Here is a 19,860-nt window from a genome sequence, read left to right as displayed (position 1 = left end):
CTTCAGCTTCTGGCCAAATATCTGGGATGTGGCATGGGCCACCAGCAGGATCAATAGCTGGATGATTCAGCTCTCTGCTGCAATCTCTTGAAATGGTTTAACTTTGCTGTTGCTGGCATCAAGAAACCACCAGGCAGCACCAAGAGGTGGAGATAAGAAATAAAGGAAGAAATATGGGAAGGGGTTAAAGAGGCCATTGGAAAAGCTGTGGATAAGAGGAACAAGAGAAAAACAAGTCAAGAAAAAGCCCTATTGGCTGATGAACAAAATTTAGCACTTCTAGATGAAAAGCCAAAGGAGGCAAGAGGAATGGCAGAAGAAAGCTCCAGCTGAAAACAGGGTTATGAAGAAGAAATTTGGGGTTTTGGAAATTATTGGGTTTCAAAAATGCAAAGAAATGGGAAAATAAAGAAAAGCAAAGGGAAATTCCCAAACAACAGGAGCAAATTTGTAATTTCTGCTTGCCAGCAGGAGCAGGAAGCACAGGGAATAACACAAGAGAAGGATTGGGCAAAGCAGGGCAGAGATGGACATCAACGAGGCAGGGATTGCAGAGGGGAAAAACCCAGCCTGGTGGGATAAACGACACGAGGCAGAGCAGGAAGGAGTTTGCTATCAAACATACGCTTTTAATATGTTGGCAGCAGGCTGCTGCTCGGTGCCAAGTCAAGGCAGGTGTCAGAGACAGTCTGTGTTCTGCTCACTGAAGCAGTTGTGTCACGCTGGCGACTCTGATTTCATCGCAGGGAAAGGCAGGTTGATGCTGCACTGAATAATTAACCGCTGGTTTATTCCTCCCCTTGAGAGAAGTGACAGAAAACACCACCCAGGTGACATTTTATGCAGCCAAAGTATTGCAGAATTCAAGCAGTTGAGAGGGAAAGTATCAATGTTTAGTTTTTTTCAGGTTAGCTGGTGGTTGAGCCTGCAGTGCCTGGGGTTGGAACAAGATTGCCTTTAAAGTCCTTTCCAACCCAAACCATCATGGGATTTTGGGATTCTATGATAAAGTCACTCATCAAACCACACTGGCCTGGGTCTGATGGGCAAGATGTGACGGTGAAGAGACAGGATTTATAAAAAGGCTGAGATATTTATTTTAAATGGAAAGTCATCGTGTCTTGGTGTTAAAAGATGCTTATGGCATTGGCAAACCTGTGTAGTTTGGCTTGGCTGCCCCAGCCCCCAGCATGGCTGCTCCAAAACCCTGCCGTAGTCCCGTGTCAGCGTTACTGTATTAACCAAATCTGCCTGATTTTGGCCCTCAATACCTTTGAGAGCGTGGACAGCTCGATTTTAGGGTTTTGTGGGGAAAGCGAGTTCAGAGGCGCTCCCTGCAGCGGGGTGGGCAGGAGCTGGCTGGCGCGGCTAACGGGGGATACTGAAGCACCCATGTGTCTGCACCGGGAGCAGGGAGGGGAGGGAAACTCCCGTTCCACCGGGAGCAGCTGCGAGCTCTGGGACGGGGAGCGGCTGAAGCGGGATCCTGGGGATTCAGTGACCCCAGGAGGGTCAGGATTCAATAGGGAGCGGCTCAGCAGGGCCGGGTTTAAACAGGACTGGGGCTGAGATCGCGATCGGGATAGAGATGGGATCGGGATCGGGATAGATGGGATAGGGATAGGGATAGGGATAGGGATAGGGATAGGGATAGGGACAGGGACAGGGACAGGGACAGGGACAGGGACAGGGACAGGGATAGGGATAGGGATCGGGACAGCGCACGCGGCCCCGCCTCCGGCTGCGCGCGAAAAGCCCCGCCCCTCCCTTCAGCCAATGGGAAGCGCCGAGCGAGCGTAAGGCGGGGAAGGAAAAGCGGCAGCCCCGCCCCGATCTCCGCCCCTCAGCCAATAGGCAGCCCGAGGCGCGCTGGGGGCGGCGCTGATTGGCCGGGGCGGCGCGGTTGCTAGGCAGAAGCGGCGGCGCGGGGCGGCATGGCGGGCGCGCTGGGCGTGGGGCCGGGAGTGCTGGTGCTGCTGCTGCTCTGGGCCATGGCGCTGCTGGCAGTGCTGGCGCTGAGCCGCGCCGGCCGCGCCCGGTGAGCCGCGGGGACAGGGCGGGACGGGACCGGTGAGCCGCGGGGAGCGGGGATGCGCGGGGGGCCGGGCGCGCCGGTGCTGAGCTCTCCTCTCCTCCCCGCTCTCGCCGCAGGGTCGCCGCGGTGCCGGTGGTGCTCGGAGCCGCCGCGCTCACGGCCGCGCTGCTGCTGTTCCCCCGGGAGGGCGAGACTCCGGCCCCGCCCGGCGCTGAGGAGGTGAGCCCGGGCGGGAGGGGCTGTGCGGCGGGCGTGCCCCGGGATGGCCCCGGGATGGCCCGGCAGAGGCCCCGGGATGGCCCGGGAGAGGCCCCAGCTCCTGCCCCGAAGCCCCGGGGATGTGCCTTTACCTTGGGAATGGCCCCAGCTGGTCTGTGACCAGGGATGGTCCCCAAGGGCTGGGCTGAAGCCCTGGGAATGGTTCTTTACCCGCAAGGATGCCCCGAGGCCCCGGGCATGGGTTTTTACCTGGGAGATAGCCCCAGCAGCATCCCGAGGCGCAGGGGATTGCCCTGTGCTGCCTTTTTGCTCTGCTGCGGCTCCTCCTCCAGCCCAGCCTCCCGCTGGCTCAGCCTGTGTCGCTGTGTAGCCGTACCTATTAATTTCTCTGACTAAATCGCTGATTTACACACTGTTCCACCTGACCCGGGGGGTTTGGCTCTCCTCCTCACATCCCCAGGGGCTCTTTGCAGGGATTGCACTCCTGCTTTGGTCCCTCCCAGCTCCAGCAGCCTCTGCTCCCTCTCTGCCATTCCCTTCCCTTATCGTTTTCCTTCCAATTCTGCATTTCCTTTCACCTTTCCCGCAGCTCTGTTTCCTGTTTAAAGCTCAATGACAGCTCTTTAGCTCTCTTGTAGGTTATTGCCATGCTCAAGCATGAAGCCATCTGCATTGTCAGGCACAGGGATCTCCCCCAGTTTTTGGATCAGGCTGGCTGAGCTGCCACCTCGAGCTCTCCCAGAGCTCTTTGGGCTTTGAATACACAAAGTTTTGTGGCCTTTAAGGTGCCATTTCCTCTGTTCTATTATTAAGGCACGTTAATTATTGCTCTTCTGGTTCTTGTTCTGTGTAAATCCCTGTTAAAAGACACTTGTAAAGTTCTTTTCTTCTCTCCATGTCACAAGTGACCTGCTTGTGGGAAGGTTAGGAGTGAGATGAAGGGCAGCCCAGCTCCTGTTTGTTGCCTGGAAGGCAAATGGAATTGGAAAGCTTATTTTTTCACAGATCTTCAATTGGACTGGACCTGCCCTGCCTATCAATAATACATGACCTGGGCTTTCTGCACCAAAACTCTGCTAATTGGCTAATTAAAAAGTGAAACGTGCAGAAGGAGCCAGTGCTGTGCTCACCAGAGACTCTCTGCAGCAGCACCAGGGCTGAGCTAATGCGATGGATAAAGCTGAGCTGGGCTGAGCAGAGCTCTGGGGGTCTTGGCAGCAGAGAGGGGATTTGGTAAACAGCCTCCTCGCCCTGGGCTTCTCTTTGTGTCTTGCCTAGCTACCACAGCTTTTTTTTTTAATTTTTTTTTCCTCACTATCTCCCTTCTAAAAGGGAATCAGGGCTGGAGGTTTGTGACTGGAGAGAGCTGCTTCAGGGCTTGACTCATGTCTCTTCCCTGCACTCAGTACTGAGCTGCTCCACATTAACATTCCCAGTAGCTTTTTGCAGGGATTTTTGTACTCATTTGTCACACACTGTGCATCCCACAGAGAGTGCCCGTACTGGGGATGAAAAGCAAGGAGAGAAATCTGGGGGAGCCCCAGAGGTTCTCTTTTTCCTGGAGCAGACTGGGACTGTGACATGCTGGGATCTTTGTGTTTCTGTTCCCTGCAGATTGTGGACACCTTCCTCATTGGCCGCTTCATCCTCCTGGCTGTGATGAGCCTGGTCTTCCTTGGGTGCCTTTTCCTGTTCCTGATTTACCACCTCATGGAGCCTGTGTATGCCAAGCCACTCCCCAGCAGGTAGAGACAGCAATCTCTGCGAGGAGGAAATCCTGATTTCATGGGAATAAACCAGGAGGAGAGACCAGGAGACTGTTCTGGAGGTGACCACGATGTTTTTTCTGAGCTCAGAAAGAGCCAGTGAAGCAAGTTGCTTGCATCCAGCACTGCATCTTCTTAAAAAGCAAAGTTTGGTCTGAGCATGAGCCTCTTCCTCCTCAGGAGTTCAAACCTCTGCACCTGCAAAGGTGTGCAAACCTCTGAATCCTGTTGTTGTTTACAGCAGAGCTGCGATCCAGACACTTGGTGCTGCTCCTAATTCAGGGAGTCTAACTGAACCAAGGTGGTTTGTTATTGTTACCCACACGAGATGATTTTTTACTGCTTCTTTTTCACTGTGGTTTAATAAAACTCTTTGAGAAATCCCTGACTCAGGCTTTATTCATTCTACAGGAGTGTCACTTTTGGCCACCCTGTGGTGCCAGTGCCTCTGAGAAGTGCCTTTTTCTGGGGCAGACATGGGGCTTTGAGAAAAAAACAAACAACCAGACATCAGTGTGTGATTGTGGATTGTTTGGGATGATCCCTTGGACTGGAAATCAGGGGCTTTGGAGTGGGGAGTGAATAATGTGCAAAATAATGCCAAAACAGCAAATGGAGAGCTGCCTTCTCCAGGAGTGAGGGAAAAGATGTGAATCACTTCCCAGTGCTGCACAGTCCTGCCAGCCATGGAAAACTGATACCTGAGTGTTCCCTGCCTGGGAAGGACCCCGAGGTGTCACCCTGGATGCCACCAAGGCTCACAGTTGCTGCTACCCTAAAACTTCAAACCATTGCTCAGCTCTAGCACAGATCCTGCTGCAGCTGCTGGTCAACTCCAACACCTTCCCTGTCCCTCTTTTCCCCTTGGGGGAGAAACTACAGGTTTTGCAGGAGCAGCAATGGGGGTGAATCCCATTTTTCTCTGTGTTTTTCAAGGGAAGCCAGGGGAACATCCTGCAGAAGCAGAGCTGAGCCATCAGCCTGTGCTGAGCTGAGCCTGGCACAGGCTGTCTGCACAGCCATGGCTGCTCTGTGCCCTCAGGGGCAGCAGCTCGTTCTCTTGCCTGAAATCTCAAAAGGCTTTTAAATTGCAGGAGAAAAGCATTTTGATGGCCTGGAGCATGCTGTTACTGTTTCAGAGCAGGGAGGAAGCCTTTACCCTCCCTACTGCACTGCAGAGAGGTTCCCACAGGTGCCCAGGTCATTGGGTGAGGTGGATTCTGTTATGGCTCATGTTTTTAGCCCCACAGGGATGGAGCTGCTCAGCCTTGCACGGTTGAGCAGGCAGCAAGTATTGCAGTGAGGTCAAAGCCAGTGAGACAGCAATGGCCAGGCTCAATACAGCTAAAAACTTGAGGGCAGAATCTTAGATTTTTAATTTTTTTCCCATTTTAGAGATTTTTTTTTTGTTCATTTTGAACTGAAGACAGTAAATTAAAGAACCAACTGGCTTCTTCCAGCCCTGTCCTGACAGCTGTCAGTCACCAAGCAGGGCTTTCAGGACATGAAAGATTGATAAGGCAGAGCCAGCAGGCACGGAGGTGATGCTTCCCGGCAGAAAATGCCCCAGCACCCCAGAGCACTGACTCAGTCAGCTAAAAAATGTAAGCACATTCCCAAAAAAAGAGCAGAGAAGAGGCATCTCTGCTTTCCAAACCACAGAAACTCTCAATCCCTTCCTGTCCCACTGCCTATGTCCAAGGGAGCTGAACGATCGTGTTGAGGAACATGCTGAGCATTTATGCAACACAAGCACATTGGGGTCTCTTGGTGATTCTGATGTTATGCCTGAAACAAAATTCATATTTAATTCATCATCTTAATAACATTTATGAACACGGAGTTGGGCTGGCAGCTCCAGCTCTGTGCCTGCAGTGTCGTTCTCCCCGTGTTTGGGGGATGATTTGGGGAGCCTCAGTGAGGCCATGGCAGTGTTTTGCCAGGGATTCAGTCCAACAGATGGGAGGGAAGCCACAGCAAAAGCAGCTGGGGTGCTAAAAACCCAACCCTAAAAGCAAAAATATGAGACTTCTCCCCATTTTGCATTGTAATGAAATCCAAATAGGGGCTTCTTCTGTCCCCTTAAACTGTTTGTGGCTAAAATGAGTCAAAGGCTGCTAGTGCAGGAGTTATTTTGGGGAGAGGAGAAAGTCATGCTGCAAGAGAGACAGGGTATCTCCTGCTCTAGGAGGCCATTTCAGCATTTTCCAATAAATCCCATTAACTGGGGAAAGAGCCTCATGTGCTCTCCCCCCCATCAAGACATTCTGAGTTTCATCCTCATCCTTCACAACCCTTGGCAGTGAGGAACAACCAGCTGGATGAACTCAACCCCAGCTCTCTATTTATTTATTCTGGACAATCCTGCTCCTCCCCACACAGGGGCTTTCCAAAGAGTTCCTGTTTATTTTTGGAAAAGGAAAGACCACGTCAAGGAATTGGTATGAGCCAGAGCTGCTTCCCAACCAGCCCCAAATGGTGATTTTTTTGCTTCCATCCCAGACCTTCAGCTCCTGGAGGATAACCTCTTGCTAGCACATCTGTCCCTGTCTAGCAGCCTAATCTGTGGTGTTCTTTAAGGGCACACAGGATGTCCACGATGGTATGGCAAAGACACTTTATTGCAAAAATCCAGGGTTCTTAAGCTGTTAGCTTGTTATGAGTTTCCATACTTGTGAGGCACAACAAATGTGCTTAACCAACCACCACAGACCATGATAGGAACAGTATCAGGTGTAACCAACCACAGCCCCACTGTGGGCACTTATTGATTCTAATAATTGTTTTACAACTTTGTAACTTGTTTTTCACCTCTAGTTTAGCTGAGTCATTCCCAGGATGCTTTTCTTGTTAGCCAAAGTAACAGAAGTGAGCAAGGATTTTACAAGGGAGACACAACCCTCGCTTTGCAAGGCCTCTCTGCTCTGCAACACTAATCCTTTCTTTTGGAATTAATGTGCCACAGGAGGGCAGATTAGTCTTAAACCCCAACCTCTGAGTGGCTGGTGAGGGTGTAGGGACCTGGGAAGATGTGATAGCCAAGGAGCCCCAAATGACCCAGCCCTGCTCTCCCAGGATGAGAGAACCACATCTGCCATGTCCAGAGGTGCAAACACCATGCAGGCAAAAAATGGGGCTGAATCTGAGCGAAAGAAACCTGATGTGCTAAAAGATACTGTGTGACAGGAGGAGTGGCTGCTTTCAGGTCAGGGCAAACCAGCCCTTTTTCCCCCTAAATTCGCTGCTAGGAGTGAGCAGGGATGCTCTGGCACCAGGATGGCAGTGCCAGGCTCAGCCCTGAGGGCAGCTGCTCCCTCCTGCCTGAGGCTGGGCAGGGAGCAGAGCCAAGGCAGAGATGTGAGTGTCTGCAGGGGAAACTCGGAAACTCCTCTCCTTGATTTAAGGGCCTTGAATGACGGCAATTCCTCATGTCTCACACTGCTCTCTGCCGGCACTTAATTACCCTCGCTGGAAAAACTGCCCTCAGATTTCCACCTTGACTTTGCTGACTTCAGCTTCCCTGCTGCTGCATCCTGATTTGCCTTTGGCTGCTAATTAAAAAGCCCTTCAGCCTTTGCCAGCTGCTCCTTGCATAGGTAATTACAGACCGTGCCCCAACCACCTCTGCACCTCCCCAGCAGAGCAGCAGAATTCCTCCAAAAGCTGGGCAGCCTCTTCCCAATCTGCCTCCTGAATGGGATTGCTGAATGGTGAATGGATTGCTGCCCTGGGGCACTTGTGGGGTCACTTATAGAAAAACCCAAGTGCTGCATTTACCAAACCTAAAGAGCCAACTTCAGGTGGGAAAAGAGGAAAAGCAGTGAACCCTTATCCAGCAGGGGAGGAACAAGCCAAGTTGCCTTCCAGACTCCTCCCAGAGGAGCTCAGCTCCATTTAAACAGTTTTTTGGCTAAGGCAAACCCAGGGGATCCCCTGTCTGCCTTCCTGCTCACCCCTCAATTCCAAACTCGGTGAGATCTGGAGTTTTCTTTGGCATTTGGCTTTTTTTATTTTAAGTTTAAGATTGCCCTGGGCTGTGTGCCCTTTCTCCTCACTCCTGGCAGCACAGCCAAGGCTGTTCAGACTTTCCAAACATGAGTGGGACACGGCCCAGGCCTAAATTTGTCCCGGGAAAATGGTGAGCAGCTGAAAGAACAGGCAGGAGCAGGGGGAAGGCAAAAAAAAAAAAAAAAAAGGGTAAAGAAAAATCCCCAGAGCAACTTGCTGTTGCAGTAAGGCCTCACATGTGCCACAATTTATGGGATTTTTTGCTTGAAAATGTATTTCAAGGCTCCCCTCCACAAGAGAATGGTCATTAGCAATGTGAAACTCCATCACACCTGCACTGAAAGGGCCATGCTCAGCCCAGCATGTGGCATCTCGGCTGGCAGCGAAGGTCCCTGTGCCCTCAGAGGCCACAAGTGCCACCAGCCAGTGGCCTGGGGACACTGCAGAGTCAGCCCTTCGGCTCTGCTGAGGACAGATCCTGTCATGACATCTCTCCCTATGGCTCCATCAGGGTTTAGCCCAGCGGAATTGACTTTTTCCTGGGAAAAAGCAGTTGCGGATTTTGTTTTTCTCTGACTTCTCCATCATTTTTCCTGCTTTTTTTCCCAGCTAACTAGCAAATTTCCAAGGCCCATGGAACATCACTGGTCAGAGGGGAGGGGATTGAAGGCCATCACTGTTTGGCCACCTCAAACCTGCAGCTGCCACTCTCCAAGCTGCCTGTTCCCCTCTGCTGCTCCACCACCGTCAGAGGTTTACAGGGAGCTGATCCAACTGGCTAGCAAGTTTCCTCCTTTTTCTCCCCCCATTTTTTTCCCCTTTGCTGATGAAATCAGCACTTAATAAAATCACATCAGGCCCAGATGTTTTCTCCTCGGGTCAAGATCCAAGGAGGTGAAGTCAATTAGAGTTCCAATTTATCCCAGCCATACACACAGCCCCTGGCACCAGGGGAGAGAGCCAGAGCTTGCCCTGGCGCAATCCTGGGATGGTGAGCAGACTGGAAACATCCCATGGCTCCCAAACACCCTGTGCACACTGACTCTGTGCACATCAAAGCTGGGAACCCTCCCCAGAGCACACAGCTGGCTGCACAGCTGGCCCTGGCTTCAGTCAGGTGACACTGGGGGTCTCTGAGCCCCATCCCTGCCTGGGGAGCCTGCAGGGCTGGCAGCCAGCAGCACCTTGACCTCCTGGGGCCTCTCCTAATTAGGAAGTGTCTAACGAAGATCATCAGCTGCCCGCACTGGACTGAGCAGCCACAGAGTGTGAACAGCTCACCGTGGTGGGGGGGTTGATGCATGTTCTTCTTTTCGAGATAAATTGTATGATTTTGGAATATTAATAACCAGGAAGAACATCAGGTTTGGTCTTTCTTTGCAATGGGATGAGTCAAGGAGCAAACCCAGCTTAATTCGGGCTGAGCCCAAGGAGGTTCTGTGTGTAGAATAAGCAGCATTTTGGGGGTGAGGCAGTACCTAAAGTGATTTGACATCATCCTCCTGATCCAGATCCGGGAATCCCAAGCATCTGGTTGGGGCAGGCTCACCAACAGAGACTGCACGTGGAGAAAAGCAAGAAGAGAGGTGTGATCACTGCCCCCAAGTACACACAGACTTGGCTGAGCCCTGTCAGGACACGGCATGGAGTGACCACACAGGTTTTGCACATTTTTATTAATAAAACGGCCGATGGTGAAGGATGGACCCAGAAAGCCGTTTGGCTTTCCCTTTGACTGCTCCTCGCCCTGCCTCTGCTGGAAGCAATCCTGTGGTGGCAGTGAGCCCACGGGGCTGTGCCCGAGGCTGGGCTGTGGCTCTGCCGAGATGCCCGTGCTCCCGGTGTGCCCAGCCTGTGTCCTCCCTCTGGGCTTGGGCAGCTCGCAGGGACACTGTCAAATCTCCTTATACCTGTGGGGAGAGAAAAGAGCAGCTGAGCTTGGAGAGCAGCATTCTGCATCATCAATGGTGGACACTGCGATGCTGCCAGAAAGGTGGAAAACATCTCTGCCTCTGGGAAAGCCCAGCCCCATCTGCACCACGAGGAGGAGAAGCAGGCATGAGGAGGAGATCCAGCCACTGTTTTGTCTCCGGCCAAAGCTGAAATGTCCCCAAAAATCGTACAGCAATTGTGCCTCTTGTCTGCAAGCTGCTCCCCAAAGCCCTCAAGACATTGCAGTGTTTCCACAAACTGAGCCAGCTGCTTCCCCCAGCAGAAACCAGCCGGAATTTGGCACAAACAGGGATGCTCTCAACCCCTCCAGGACAGTCCTCACCCTAACCAGCCCCGGCAGGAGAGAGCAGAGCCTCACAGCCCTCCACCAGCGGCCGGAGAAGGAGATTTGGGCCTCACTTACCACAGCACGAGGCCCAGACTATTGGTCTTTCACCTGCAAACACAAGACATAAGGGACGAAATGTTTGCAGGGTTTGGGGTCTGGCAGCCCCACTGCTGGGACTGGCTGTGGTCCCTTCCTCTAGATGTCCCATGGGGATGTTGGTGGCAATCAGAGCCAGGCCAGTGCTGATTTGGAGATTATTTATACACTCACTGCAGTGATTCAGCTTTAGATTTGATTAGCGAGCCCTGGCTGTGTGTAATCAAGCTCAGTAGCACAGGTGGGCAAAGCCTATAAATTCAGTTGTTTCAAGTGCATTAATCAATCCCAATCGATTGGGCATCTGGGTCAACACCTCCTAAGCCAGGAGGAGACAAGGATGCACTGCCCAGCCACATCCCCTCTCCCCATCTCTTCACCCCAACCCCACCACCCACACACACACACTCCTCCCTGGCCATTGTAATTTGATCTTTTGATTCCCAAATCTTGGTCTCTGGCCCTAAGTGATTGGGGGAGTAGCTATATCTAGGCTGAGGCTGCAAAGTGAAATTCAGAATCAGAACGAATCAAGCTTGTGTTTGCATTTAATCCTCAGGGCTCAAGTGGAGGTACTTACACCGAGCTACTTCCCATCCATCACTGACTCTGTTAGCTGCACACTAGAGCTACAAAGACACAAGGATGGTGTGTTTAGCACCCCAAGCGGTTTTTTGAGGTGCAGATGGCTAAAATCCCCTAAGTGCTGCCTTGGCTCAAGGTGGAATCATCTCTGTGGCCACAGCAGCAAGACATCAGGCAGATGGCCTTGCCAAGCCCACTGTGATGCCCACATGGAGATGCAGCAGTGACAGCAAGGGATAGCAAACATCTTTCTTGAGTGACAATGACACCATGTGTTGGCATTGTGGGGCCACAGGCTGCCCCGGGGTGGTGACTACTTACCCTCTCTGCCTCGCCATGGGGCCACACCAGCCACGGGCCTCCTTGACCACCACACGAGCAAGGAGCTGCAAGAGGAAGGGTGGAGGATCACTGTAAGGCTGGTGGCCCTGCAGCCTCCAGCCTTGGAATGAGTATTTCCATCACCAGAAGATCAGTTCTATGGCTCTTCTGAGCAAAGATCATATGAATGAAATCTGTGCGAGGAGGTTGTTGGGAAAAGCCAAGTGAAAGCAGAGGTTTGGAGCTGATTTGCAGTTTGCCCTGTGCCTGGATGTCTTCTGAGAACCATCTGTGTCCCCCACCAGTGAGCAGGCAGCTAAAAGGGAGTCCACAAAACCCCAGGGTAGAGAAAGGAGTCCTACCAAGGAGAGACCTACCAGACAAGCCAGGACGTCAGCTGCTATCAACATGTAAAAGACGTTATTCCAGCCCGTGGGGGAGATGAGCCCAGCTAGCAGTGGCCCCAGAGCAGCACCTGTGAGGGGACATGAGCCCCATGAGCCCCTGTTCACATATGAGAGGGGACAGGGACACCCAGCAACCCCAGCCATACACACCGACAGATCCTGTGCCGTCAATGATGGCAGTGACAGTCGAAAGGGCTTTGGCATTTCCTTTGAGAGATTCATGGGTTCCCTGTAAGGATGGAGGAATAAAACATGAGGAGCAAAAGCAGCTTTGGGGTGCATAGCCAGCAATTCCCAGAGTGAAGCTGATGTCCCAGGCAGCAATTTCCATGTGTCAGACCCAGCCATGGACAGGAAGAGCAAACTCAAATGCTGCCTGCATCCAAACCACGGCAAAACCTGGATTGCCAACAGCAGGCAGAAACTCCCAGGTGATTTGCCACCAAATATTTCCACTCTGCTTGTGCCCAGAGGGAGATGCAGCAAAGCTGAAACACAGTCATGTGGCCAAGGTGAAAAAGCAACAGGAAAAAACCCTGCAGTTAAGGGAGAGTGTGGAGAGCAGCACCGGGTGTGACAGCTCTGCCCTTATCCACTGGGCTTCGGAGACATTGGAAAACAAAGGTAAAATGCAAAAATCCCAGCAAAACATGCCTCTGGGAAAGAGGGAACAGCCTCTGGGTGTGCAAGGGCAGCGTGGTGGGGTCTGAGGTGCACCTCTTACCAAGTCTGCTGACACCGCTGTTGTGATGAGCGCGTAGGGCCCATTGACCAGAGCACCACAGATGATCAGCATCGCTGCAAGGTACCCGGGAAGAGATCAAATCTTTAGGTGCAGGGAGCAGCAGGACATTGGATCCATCATCCCCAGCCCATGTGCAGACATTGCTGTCCCACTCATCCATCTCCTGTGCATCTCCATTTTGCCATGGAGATCCCACCCAGCAGGCAGTGAACACTCATCCAAGCCCACCCTCCCCAAATTCAGCCTGGCTCATGAGGAAGAATAAAGGCAGGTGAACCCAGAGTGTCTTCCATCACCACTTCAGTGACAGGAGCTGGCTGCACTATGGCGCTCCTTACCTATGGATATGCCAATGCCATTCTGACCCACATGGTTATAAAGGAACAGCTGGAAAAGAGACACAAGGTGAACCAGTTATGGCTATTCCAGCTGTTTTACCAAGCACTTTCCTTTCAGCAGTACCCTGGGGATGGGATGGAGCATGTGGGGACCTCAATTATTGCTGGTGCCAAGCGCCAGCTGGGATGGGAGGCTGAGTGCACCCCTGACCTCTGCATCCCACCGGCTGCCTGCCAGATGAAATACCTGGCAGCTGGCAAACAGAGGTGCTGCCACAATTAATGGCCAGCAAGGCTCCACAGCCTCCCCCCAGCTGCAGCCAGATGCTAATTTGCCCCAATGGTGCCATCAGGGCCATGGATGTGACGTGACCCCTTTGCTTCCCAGCATGATGCAGCTCCTTCACGAGAGGCTCCCATCCCAGAGCCAGCCAGGATTGGATTACAGCTAATTAGCCATGTTGTGGAAGCAAAGCCAAATGAGCTCCTTGCAGGTGCTTGGGAAGGACGTCCAGGCCAAGCTCCAGCAGAGCATGAGGCTGTTGGCATGGGGGCTTTTGGGATGAAAACCAAAGAGACAAAAGCTGGACTGGCTCGGTGGGACCCCCAAGGCTTTGAGCAGAGTTATGGGAGGATGGAAAAAAAAGCTACAGGGTTTTTTAGTTGTCAAGGTCTCTGCAATCCCCTTCCAGCCCCTAGAGCTGGACATCCTTCCCAGGAACATCTGGGCACATGAATCAATCCCAGCTCCCATCCCAGCCGAGCACATGACCAGCTTATCCCGGGTGCTTGGGAAGAGGAAGGCAGCTGTGACTCAAAGGAGCCGGAGGAGAGGAAACCCTCGTGACAGGGTTTGGAGCCCTTGTGACAGCTCACCATCGGGGCAGCGAGCACCAGCATCACGCAGCACGTGGTGGCTCTGCCGCCCGTGTAGTCAGAGATGAGGCCAGCGAAGATCCCCCCTACAAGGAAGAGTCACAGGTGTCAGCCACACCACCCCAAAGGCAGAGCTGTGCCCTGGCTTAGCCCAAAATCCCACATGATGCTCTTTCATCCCACCATCTTCTGTCCCAAGGTTAAATATAATAATATCAGAGTGAAGAGCTTTGATTGATCCCTTCTACTTTCTCCCTGCAGATGGTTTCTCAGCACTTCCATGCAGCTCTGGTCTCTTCCATGCTTGCAAAGTGTATTATTTATCTAAGGAAAAGGAGTGCCTGAGCAAGCGAGACCTGAGGAAAGAGGCTGTCATGGTCACCAAAACAAATGGATGCCAAAATATAATTGAGGAGTATTTGCTGCCTGTTGAGCGCTGTGAACACTGAATTAACCTCTCCAGGGAAAGAGATGGTGTTGCCTGTGGTGAGGACCAGCCAAGGCTGGTCAAGGCCAGGATTGTCCCTAAATCATCCCTGATCCACCCCCTCCACCCCGATACACTGACGAACCTAAAATACCCCCGACATCAAAGAGGGTCGACAGGTCCCCAGCTTCCTTGGCACCAAAATGAGCTGCAAGGGAGAGGTGAGGAGAAAGGTGAGGAGATGCTTCCCTTGCAAGGCTCACTCCCACCTCACTGTCCCCAAAACTCACCAACGTTGACAATGTAGAGGGGCAGCCAGTAGAGGAAGGTGTAGCTCACCAGCTTGGCAAAGAGCAGGCACAGGGAGAACTCCACCACACCCTGGGATGAGAGAAGGAGATATCAGAGGAGTCTCTTTCTCCCAGCCTCCTCTGGATGGTGAGTTTTTCCCATTTTCTGCCCTGGTGACACCCTGTTGATGGTCTGAGCTGCTCTGGCTTTGCTCTTTCCTCCATCCCACCACTCACAGGTATCCGAAGTGCCCCAAGGAAGCTGATGGCTTCAGGCTCCTCAGCTGGCTCTTTGGGGCTGCTGGAGTGATCCACACTGCTCTGGCCTGAGAGGCTGAGTGGGCCCTCGTTGGAGGTGACTGCTTCAGGATCCTTCTCACTGGTGGTCACTCCTCCAGGATCGTCATCAGCGGCCATCTAAAGGCAGGCCAAAAGCAGGAGATGTGACTCTCATGGCTGGAAGAGGCTGAAACATTGGATCTGCTGGTGTGGCATGACCCAGAAGATGCTCACAGTGGAAGAGCAAAAACCATCCCCTGAGACAAGTGCACATTGCTCTAATTCCTGCCATGACAACCTGATGACCCAGCCCAGGACCAGCCCGTTGGGAATCGATGTGACTCACGTGATGCTGAGGTGGACTGCAGTCAACGTCCTCAGGATCTGCAGGGAGAAAGAATACCCTGTGAGAGCCTGGACCAGCACCACTTCACCTGCTCTCCCTCCTGAATCTCACAGGGGCTGAGAACCCCCAGATCTGGGCTGCATCTCTGGGTACCCTCTTCCCCTGTAAAATCCTAAAGGACTTCCCAGATACTTCCTACAAAGACAGGCTCAGAGGAGCACCTGGTACAGGGGATGAGCCTGCTTGGATGACCCCAAAGGATGCTGAGCATCCCTGTGGCATTCAGATCCACATGCCTGCCAGCCACAGGTTGCAAGTAAGTATTAGGGATTGCCAAAAATGCTTGGAGATGGGCAAGGTGGAAAACTGTATGTATTACACTGGTTGTCTGCTGTGCCCCAGACCTCAACACTCACACTCCACGAGGAAGAAGAAGCAGATGATTCCCACAGCAGCAATGATGATGCCAGGAACAACGAAGGACAAACCCCAGGCAGAGGAAACCCAGGCACCGGCTATGAGTGACCCTAAGATGTTGCCAACGGAGGTGTGCGAGTTCCAGATGCCCATGATCAAACCTCTCCTGGTGGGGACACAGCCGGGTCAGTGTCACTGGGATGCCCACCAGGGTCAGCAGGGACCAGGACTGGCATGGGACACGTAGAAAAAAGACTTACTTTCCCTTCCCAAACCAGTTTCCAACGCATGCCACAACAGCAGGCCAGCCGGTCGTCTGCACCAGCCCATTGCAGACCTGGCAAGAGATGGGGAGCATCACTCAGCAACCACTGACTACAGCCACGGAGCCCCTGCACTGCTTTGGGCAACTGGGCTCAAAAATAGCCACCCCTATCCCAAAGCTGTCAAGAAAACATTTTATTTGTTTGGTATTTTCCCTACTGTGGCAATCCCAGAGCTGTCTGCATCGTTCCCGTGGCTAAACCGGGAGTGGCTGGTGTTGCCAAACAAGCTGCCCGCACTGCTCGGAGCCAGGCACACCCGGCGGTTTCGACGCCCACGCCACGCACAGCCAGGTTTTGCGGGGAGTGGAAATGCTCAGCGCTGCCCTGCTCAGAAACTGGGCCACCCCAGTCCCTCAAGGCCACTGAAAAACTGGGATGAGGCCACAGTGACAAAGCCTGGGCAGCCTCCAGCACAACACACCTGCACAACGATGAAGTACCAGAGGACGTGGATGTTCCAGAAGTAGCCGAGGCCAAAGAGGGAGGTGAAGAGCCCACTCAGCACCATTCCCCCCGACAGGTAGTAGCGCAGGGGGAGGCGCTCCCCAAAAATGCCACTACGGAGAGAGGGAAGAGCAAAACACAAGCTGTCACGGGTGATGCCACCAATAGGCGTTGTCACAGAGCCAGTACCCGAATCCTGAGAGGATCCCTGGCTGCTTTCCTGTTAGCATGACCCCATCCCAATGGAAACCAGTTCCCAGCAGACTGGTGCAAACTGGCGTGTGGAGGGAAAGGCCCTGGGTACCTGATAAACATCCCGATGGCGTAGGCCACCAGGAAGGCATTATCCAGCGCCCCAAAAAGCTCCTTGTAGTTGTCCCCATCTGGAAAACAAATATTAGGGCCACCTCAGCCTGGCCCCCATCTTGTGTCCCCTTCCCATGGCTGCTGGCTCGGTCTTGTCCTCCATTCTCAAAAGCCTCATCACCACAGGGGTTTCTGGGAGCATGGCTGGGTGCCATCAGCACTGGGACCTGGTCCTGTCCTGTCCTGGATTTCATCACCCACTGCTGCCCTTTGGCCCGGGGGCATGGGACAGAAGCTCACTACTTAATTACCTCCGGGTACTTAATGAGCATTAATTTGGCCTCCTGCCAAACCCCGGCCATGACCTTGCTTAGGGAGCAGGGGGAGCCCAGCTTGGCTGCCACAAGCCTGTGTTTCAGCGTGCCTCGGGGTTCAGCCTTACCAAAGGGGGCCCAGCTGCACCATGTGCTGCTGTTGGAGTCATTGTGGGGGTTCGGGCCCAAGGCTGAGCAGTTGGGGTGCAGCTGGCTCTGCAGGGAGAGAGAGAAGGGGTGAAATCGAGGTGCTGTCAGCTCCCCCCTCCCCATGTCCCCTCTCCAGGCTCCCTGTCCCCACAGTTGTGGTGAGGCTGGAGCTCACCTTGACGATGCTGATGGGTTTTCGGGAGAGGTGGTAGCTGGTGTAGGAGAGGAAGGTCAGCACCAGTGTCAGCCCCCGATAGCTGTGGGAGGAAGCAAGTGGAGAGGTCAGGGTTTGTGGCACAGGGATGGGTGGCCTCAGCACCCAGTGGGACTCTTCTACTGGACTGGTGACCTGAACCAGCTCAGCTGAGCTGGTCAGGAAATGAATAGTCCCCCCAAAAAAAGGCCCAGGATGCGGCTTAAAAAGATCAGCTGAGTTTTGTGGTGAGCATCAAGCAGAGTTTCCACCTCCTGGAGCAGTTACATGGCACCGAAACACAGGGTGAGCAAGTGCCTTCCTGGTATCACGAGTGGAAACTGTGCTGATTCATCATCACTCCCAGGGTTAATTAAAGATAAGCTGGAAAAACAAAGCAGGGGGGCAGGATGCCCTAGGCAATACCAGCTCCCCTTCCTCCACCAAACAGCCACTTCATCATTTTTGCTTGGATGAAATGCAGAGAATTGGGGTAACAGGAGTCTGGGCTCAGGAAATGGGGATGCTGCTCCAATCAGAGCTGATAGACAAAGCCTGGAGAATCCCCAGCAGGATCTAGCACTCTCTGGAGCAATATGAGCATCTCTGAGTGAACTATCCTGCCTTCAGGAAGGGTTTTATGGCAGCACAGAGGATGCAAGTTGTCTGGAACAGCTACAGCACACAGACATGTCACGGGGTTGCTCCAAGCTCAGAAAAAAAAGCCTTTTGTGGTTTGGGCCCATCCTGCTCCTCCTTGCAGTTTCACTTCTCCCTGGAGCTGCAGCAATGACAGTACCCTGCAAATCCAGGTTAGCTCCCTGGGTTGGGGTGCCAGCTCCAGGGCTGCAACGTGGCTGACAAACTGCTGCTTCCTTCCCACCCCAAAAATAAATAAACCACCCCAAATCACTGCTAGTGACTGTGGAGCTGATCCAAGTGGAGCACAGAGGCCACGGTAGGAAGGGGAAGGGAAACTTCACGTGCAGTGTTTGGCTGGGCCAGACACTTGGGTGTTGTTTTTTTTCTTTTTACCCCACGTGTTCTGGCAGGGAAAAATCCAGCTGATGAAAAAGCAGGGAGAGTGTTTGGCAATAGATGTCAAAAAAATCCAAATATTAATTGAAATTAAATGGACAGCGGGCCCATCACCTCATCAAAAGAGAAGGCAGCCGGCAAGGTCTCTGCACTGGCCACATCTCACTGAACATTGAGTGTGAGGGCCTGACACCTCTGGACACTGGTGGGTGCTGCTGCCCATCTTGGGGTTCCACCACCCCTGTCCTGGGCAGTGTCCAAAGCCCTGGGCTGCAGCCAGTGTGGGCTGATCCCATCTCACAGGGGGTCCAGAGCCTGAGAGCAATGCTGGGCCCTGGGTGAGACACCCCCAATCCAGTGCAGGTCCCCAGCCCAGGTCTCGTCCCCACCCTGGTGCCACAAAAAGTGATCTGCCAATCCAAATCTGCTCCCTGTCCCAGCGTCAGTCCCCAGACAAGCTATCTCCAGTCTGGCGTTGGTCCCAGTGCTGGTCCCCATGCTGGTGCCAGTCTGCTGGTCCAGGGTCAGTCTCCATCCCAGTGCCAGTCCCTGTGCCCGGGCCAGGCTCTTTCCCTGTTCCACTTCCAGTGGTCCCCTGTCCCCCCTCCTCCGTAACGCAGGGCTGATCTCTGTGCCGGGTCTGTCCCCATCCTGGTGTCATCTCCTGCGCCCAGGGCCACTCTCTGTTCCAGTGCTGATGCACAGAGTGAGCCTTGTCCCAGAGACGGTCCCTAGCCCGGTGCCGGTACCCTGCCCCGTGTCAGTCCCTATCCCGGTGCCATCTCAAGTCCCGGTGGCAGTCCCTTTGTCCTGAGCCGGTCCCAATTCCACGCTGCCGGTCCCTATGTCCAGGACCAGTCCCAGTCCCTTTGTCTTGTGCCGCTCCCGATCCCGGCGCCAGTCCCTATGGCCAGAGCCCGTCCCGATCCCGGTCCCTATGTCCCGTGCCGGTCCCGATCCCGGTTCCGTCCCCCCCATCCCGCTCCCCGATCCCGCTCACCGGCTTTCCCGGGGGAGGGCGCGGAGCAGGCGAACCCCGGGGGCGAGCGCTGCCCTCATGGCGGGCGGCAGCGGCGGCACTCGGGCACCCCCGGCTCCTTTTCACCGCCCCCGGGGCCACCGCTCCCGCCCCGCCGGCCCCGGTCCCGCCCCGGCCCTGCCCGGACACAGCCCCGGCTCGCCCGACCCCGAGGGGCGAACCAGGCTGTCCTCGCTACCCCCAAAACAAAAATCCACTTCAAATCCGGCTGGAATTAAAGAACAGCTGCGCTGGGAGAGGGGCAAAGCCCTGAAGGAACCGACCAGCCCCGGGTCATATCGCCCCGGGGCTCTGTGAGCTTCCCAACATGCTGTTTTTTTCAGCAGAAAAAGCTGCATTTAACTTTCCCACTTCCTTTCCCAGCGACCCCCGAACAGGCTTTGCTGTCCTAATGTTGACTGAGCTACCCCAGCCATGCTTTGGGGTTATTTCCAGGGATTTGGGGAATCCTCCAACCCCCCCATCTTCAAAGTATCCCATTTATCCTGCTAGGGGCAGATCAAGGATGAGGAGCAACAACAGCTTTATTTGATCATCACTCCTTCCTTTAACTAAGCCCCAAATCAGCCCACAGCCCTTTGGGGAGCCCTCCAGAGAGGTAGGAACAGGGGTAC

The 19,860-nt window shown here is 53.7% G+C and overlaps 2 protein-coding genes across 5 annotated transcripts; one reads left to right on the top strand and one right to left on the bottom strand.

Moving 5' to 3' along the window:
• The first annotated feature begins 1,900 nt into the window (after positions 1-1,900).
• TMEM218 (transmembrane protein 218) lies at positions 1,901-4,401 on the top strand. Its single transcript, XM_085081836.1, has 3 exons — positions 1,901-2,038; positions 2,152-2,254; positions 3,869-4,401. Exons 1-3 carry the CDS (start codon positions 1,935-1,937, stop codon positions 4,001-4,003), a joined length of 342 nt encoding a protein of 113 aa, XP_084937962.1. The 5' UTR covers positions 1,901-1,934; the 3' UTR covers positions 4,004-4,401.
• Positions 4,402-9,685: 5,284 nt separating this feature from the next.
• On the bottom strand, positions 9,686-19,332 carry SLC37A2 (solute carrier family 37 member 2). Of its 4 annotated transcripts, XM_085081709.1 has the most exons (20): positions 19,208-19,332; positions 17,152-17,233; positions 16,955-17,042; positions 16,511-16,589; positions 16,184-16,319; positions 15,697-15,773; positions 15,436-15,602; positions 15,020-15,057; positions 14,632-14,811; positions 14,395-14,485; positions 14,250-14,312; positions 13,678-13,763; positions 12,802-12,850; positions 12,443-12,516; positions 11,869-11,947; positions 11,689-11,786; positions 11,312-11,376; positions 10,986-11,034; positions 10,385-10,417; positions 9,686-9,938 (listed from the first exon to the last, which is right to left on the bottom strand). In XM_085081709.1, exons 1-18 carry the CDS (start codon positions 19,264-19,266, stop codon positions 10,992-10,994), a joined length of 1,554 nt encoding a protein of 517 aa, XP_084937835.1. In that variant the 5' UTR covers positions 19,267-19,332; the 3' UTR covers positions 9,686-9,938; positions 10,385-10,417; positions 10,986-10,991. The 4 variants fall into 4 exon arrangements, with proteins under 4 accessions (XP_084937835.1, XP_084937837.1, XP_084937836.1 ...); XM_085081711.1 differs by lacking the exon at positions 10,986-11,034; XM_085081710.1 differs by lacking the exons at positions 10,385-10,417; positions 10,986-11,034.
• Between the last annotated feature and the right edge of the window lie 528 nt (positions 19,333-19,860).

Source organism: Lichenostomus cassidix, chromosome 24 (assembly GCF_008360975.1).
Source record: "Lichenostomus cassidix isolate B80296 chromosome 24, HeHo_3.0, whole genome shotgun sequence".
Classification (NCBI taxonomy): Eukaryota; Metazoa; Chordata; class Aves; order Passeriformes; family Meliphagidae; genus Lichenostomus; species Lichenostomus cassidix.
Note: the sequence above shows the minus strand (reverse complement) of the source record. Positions and strands in the feature narration are given on the sequence as shown.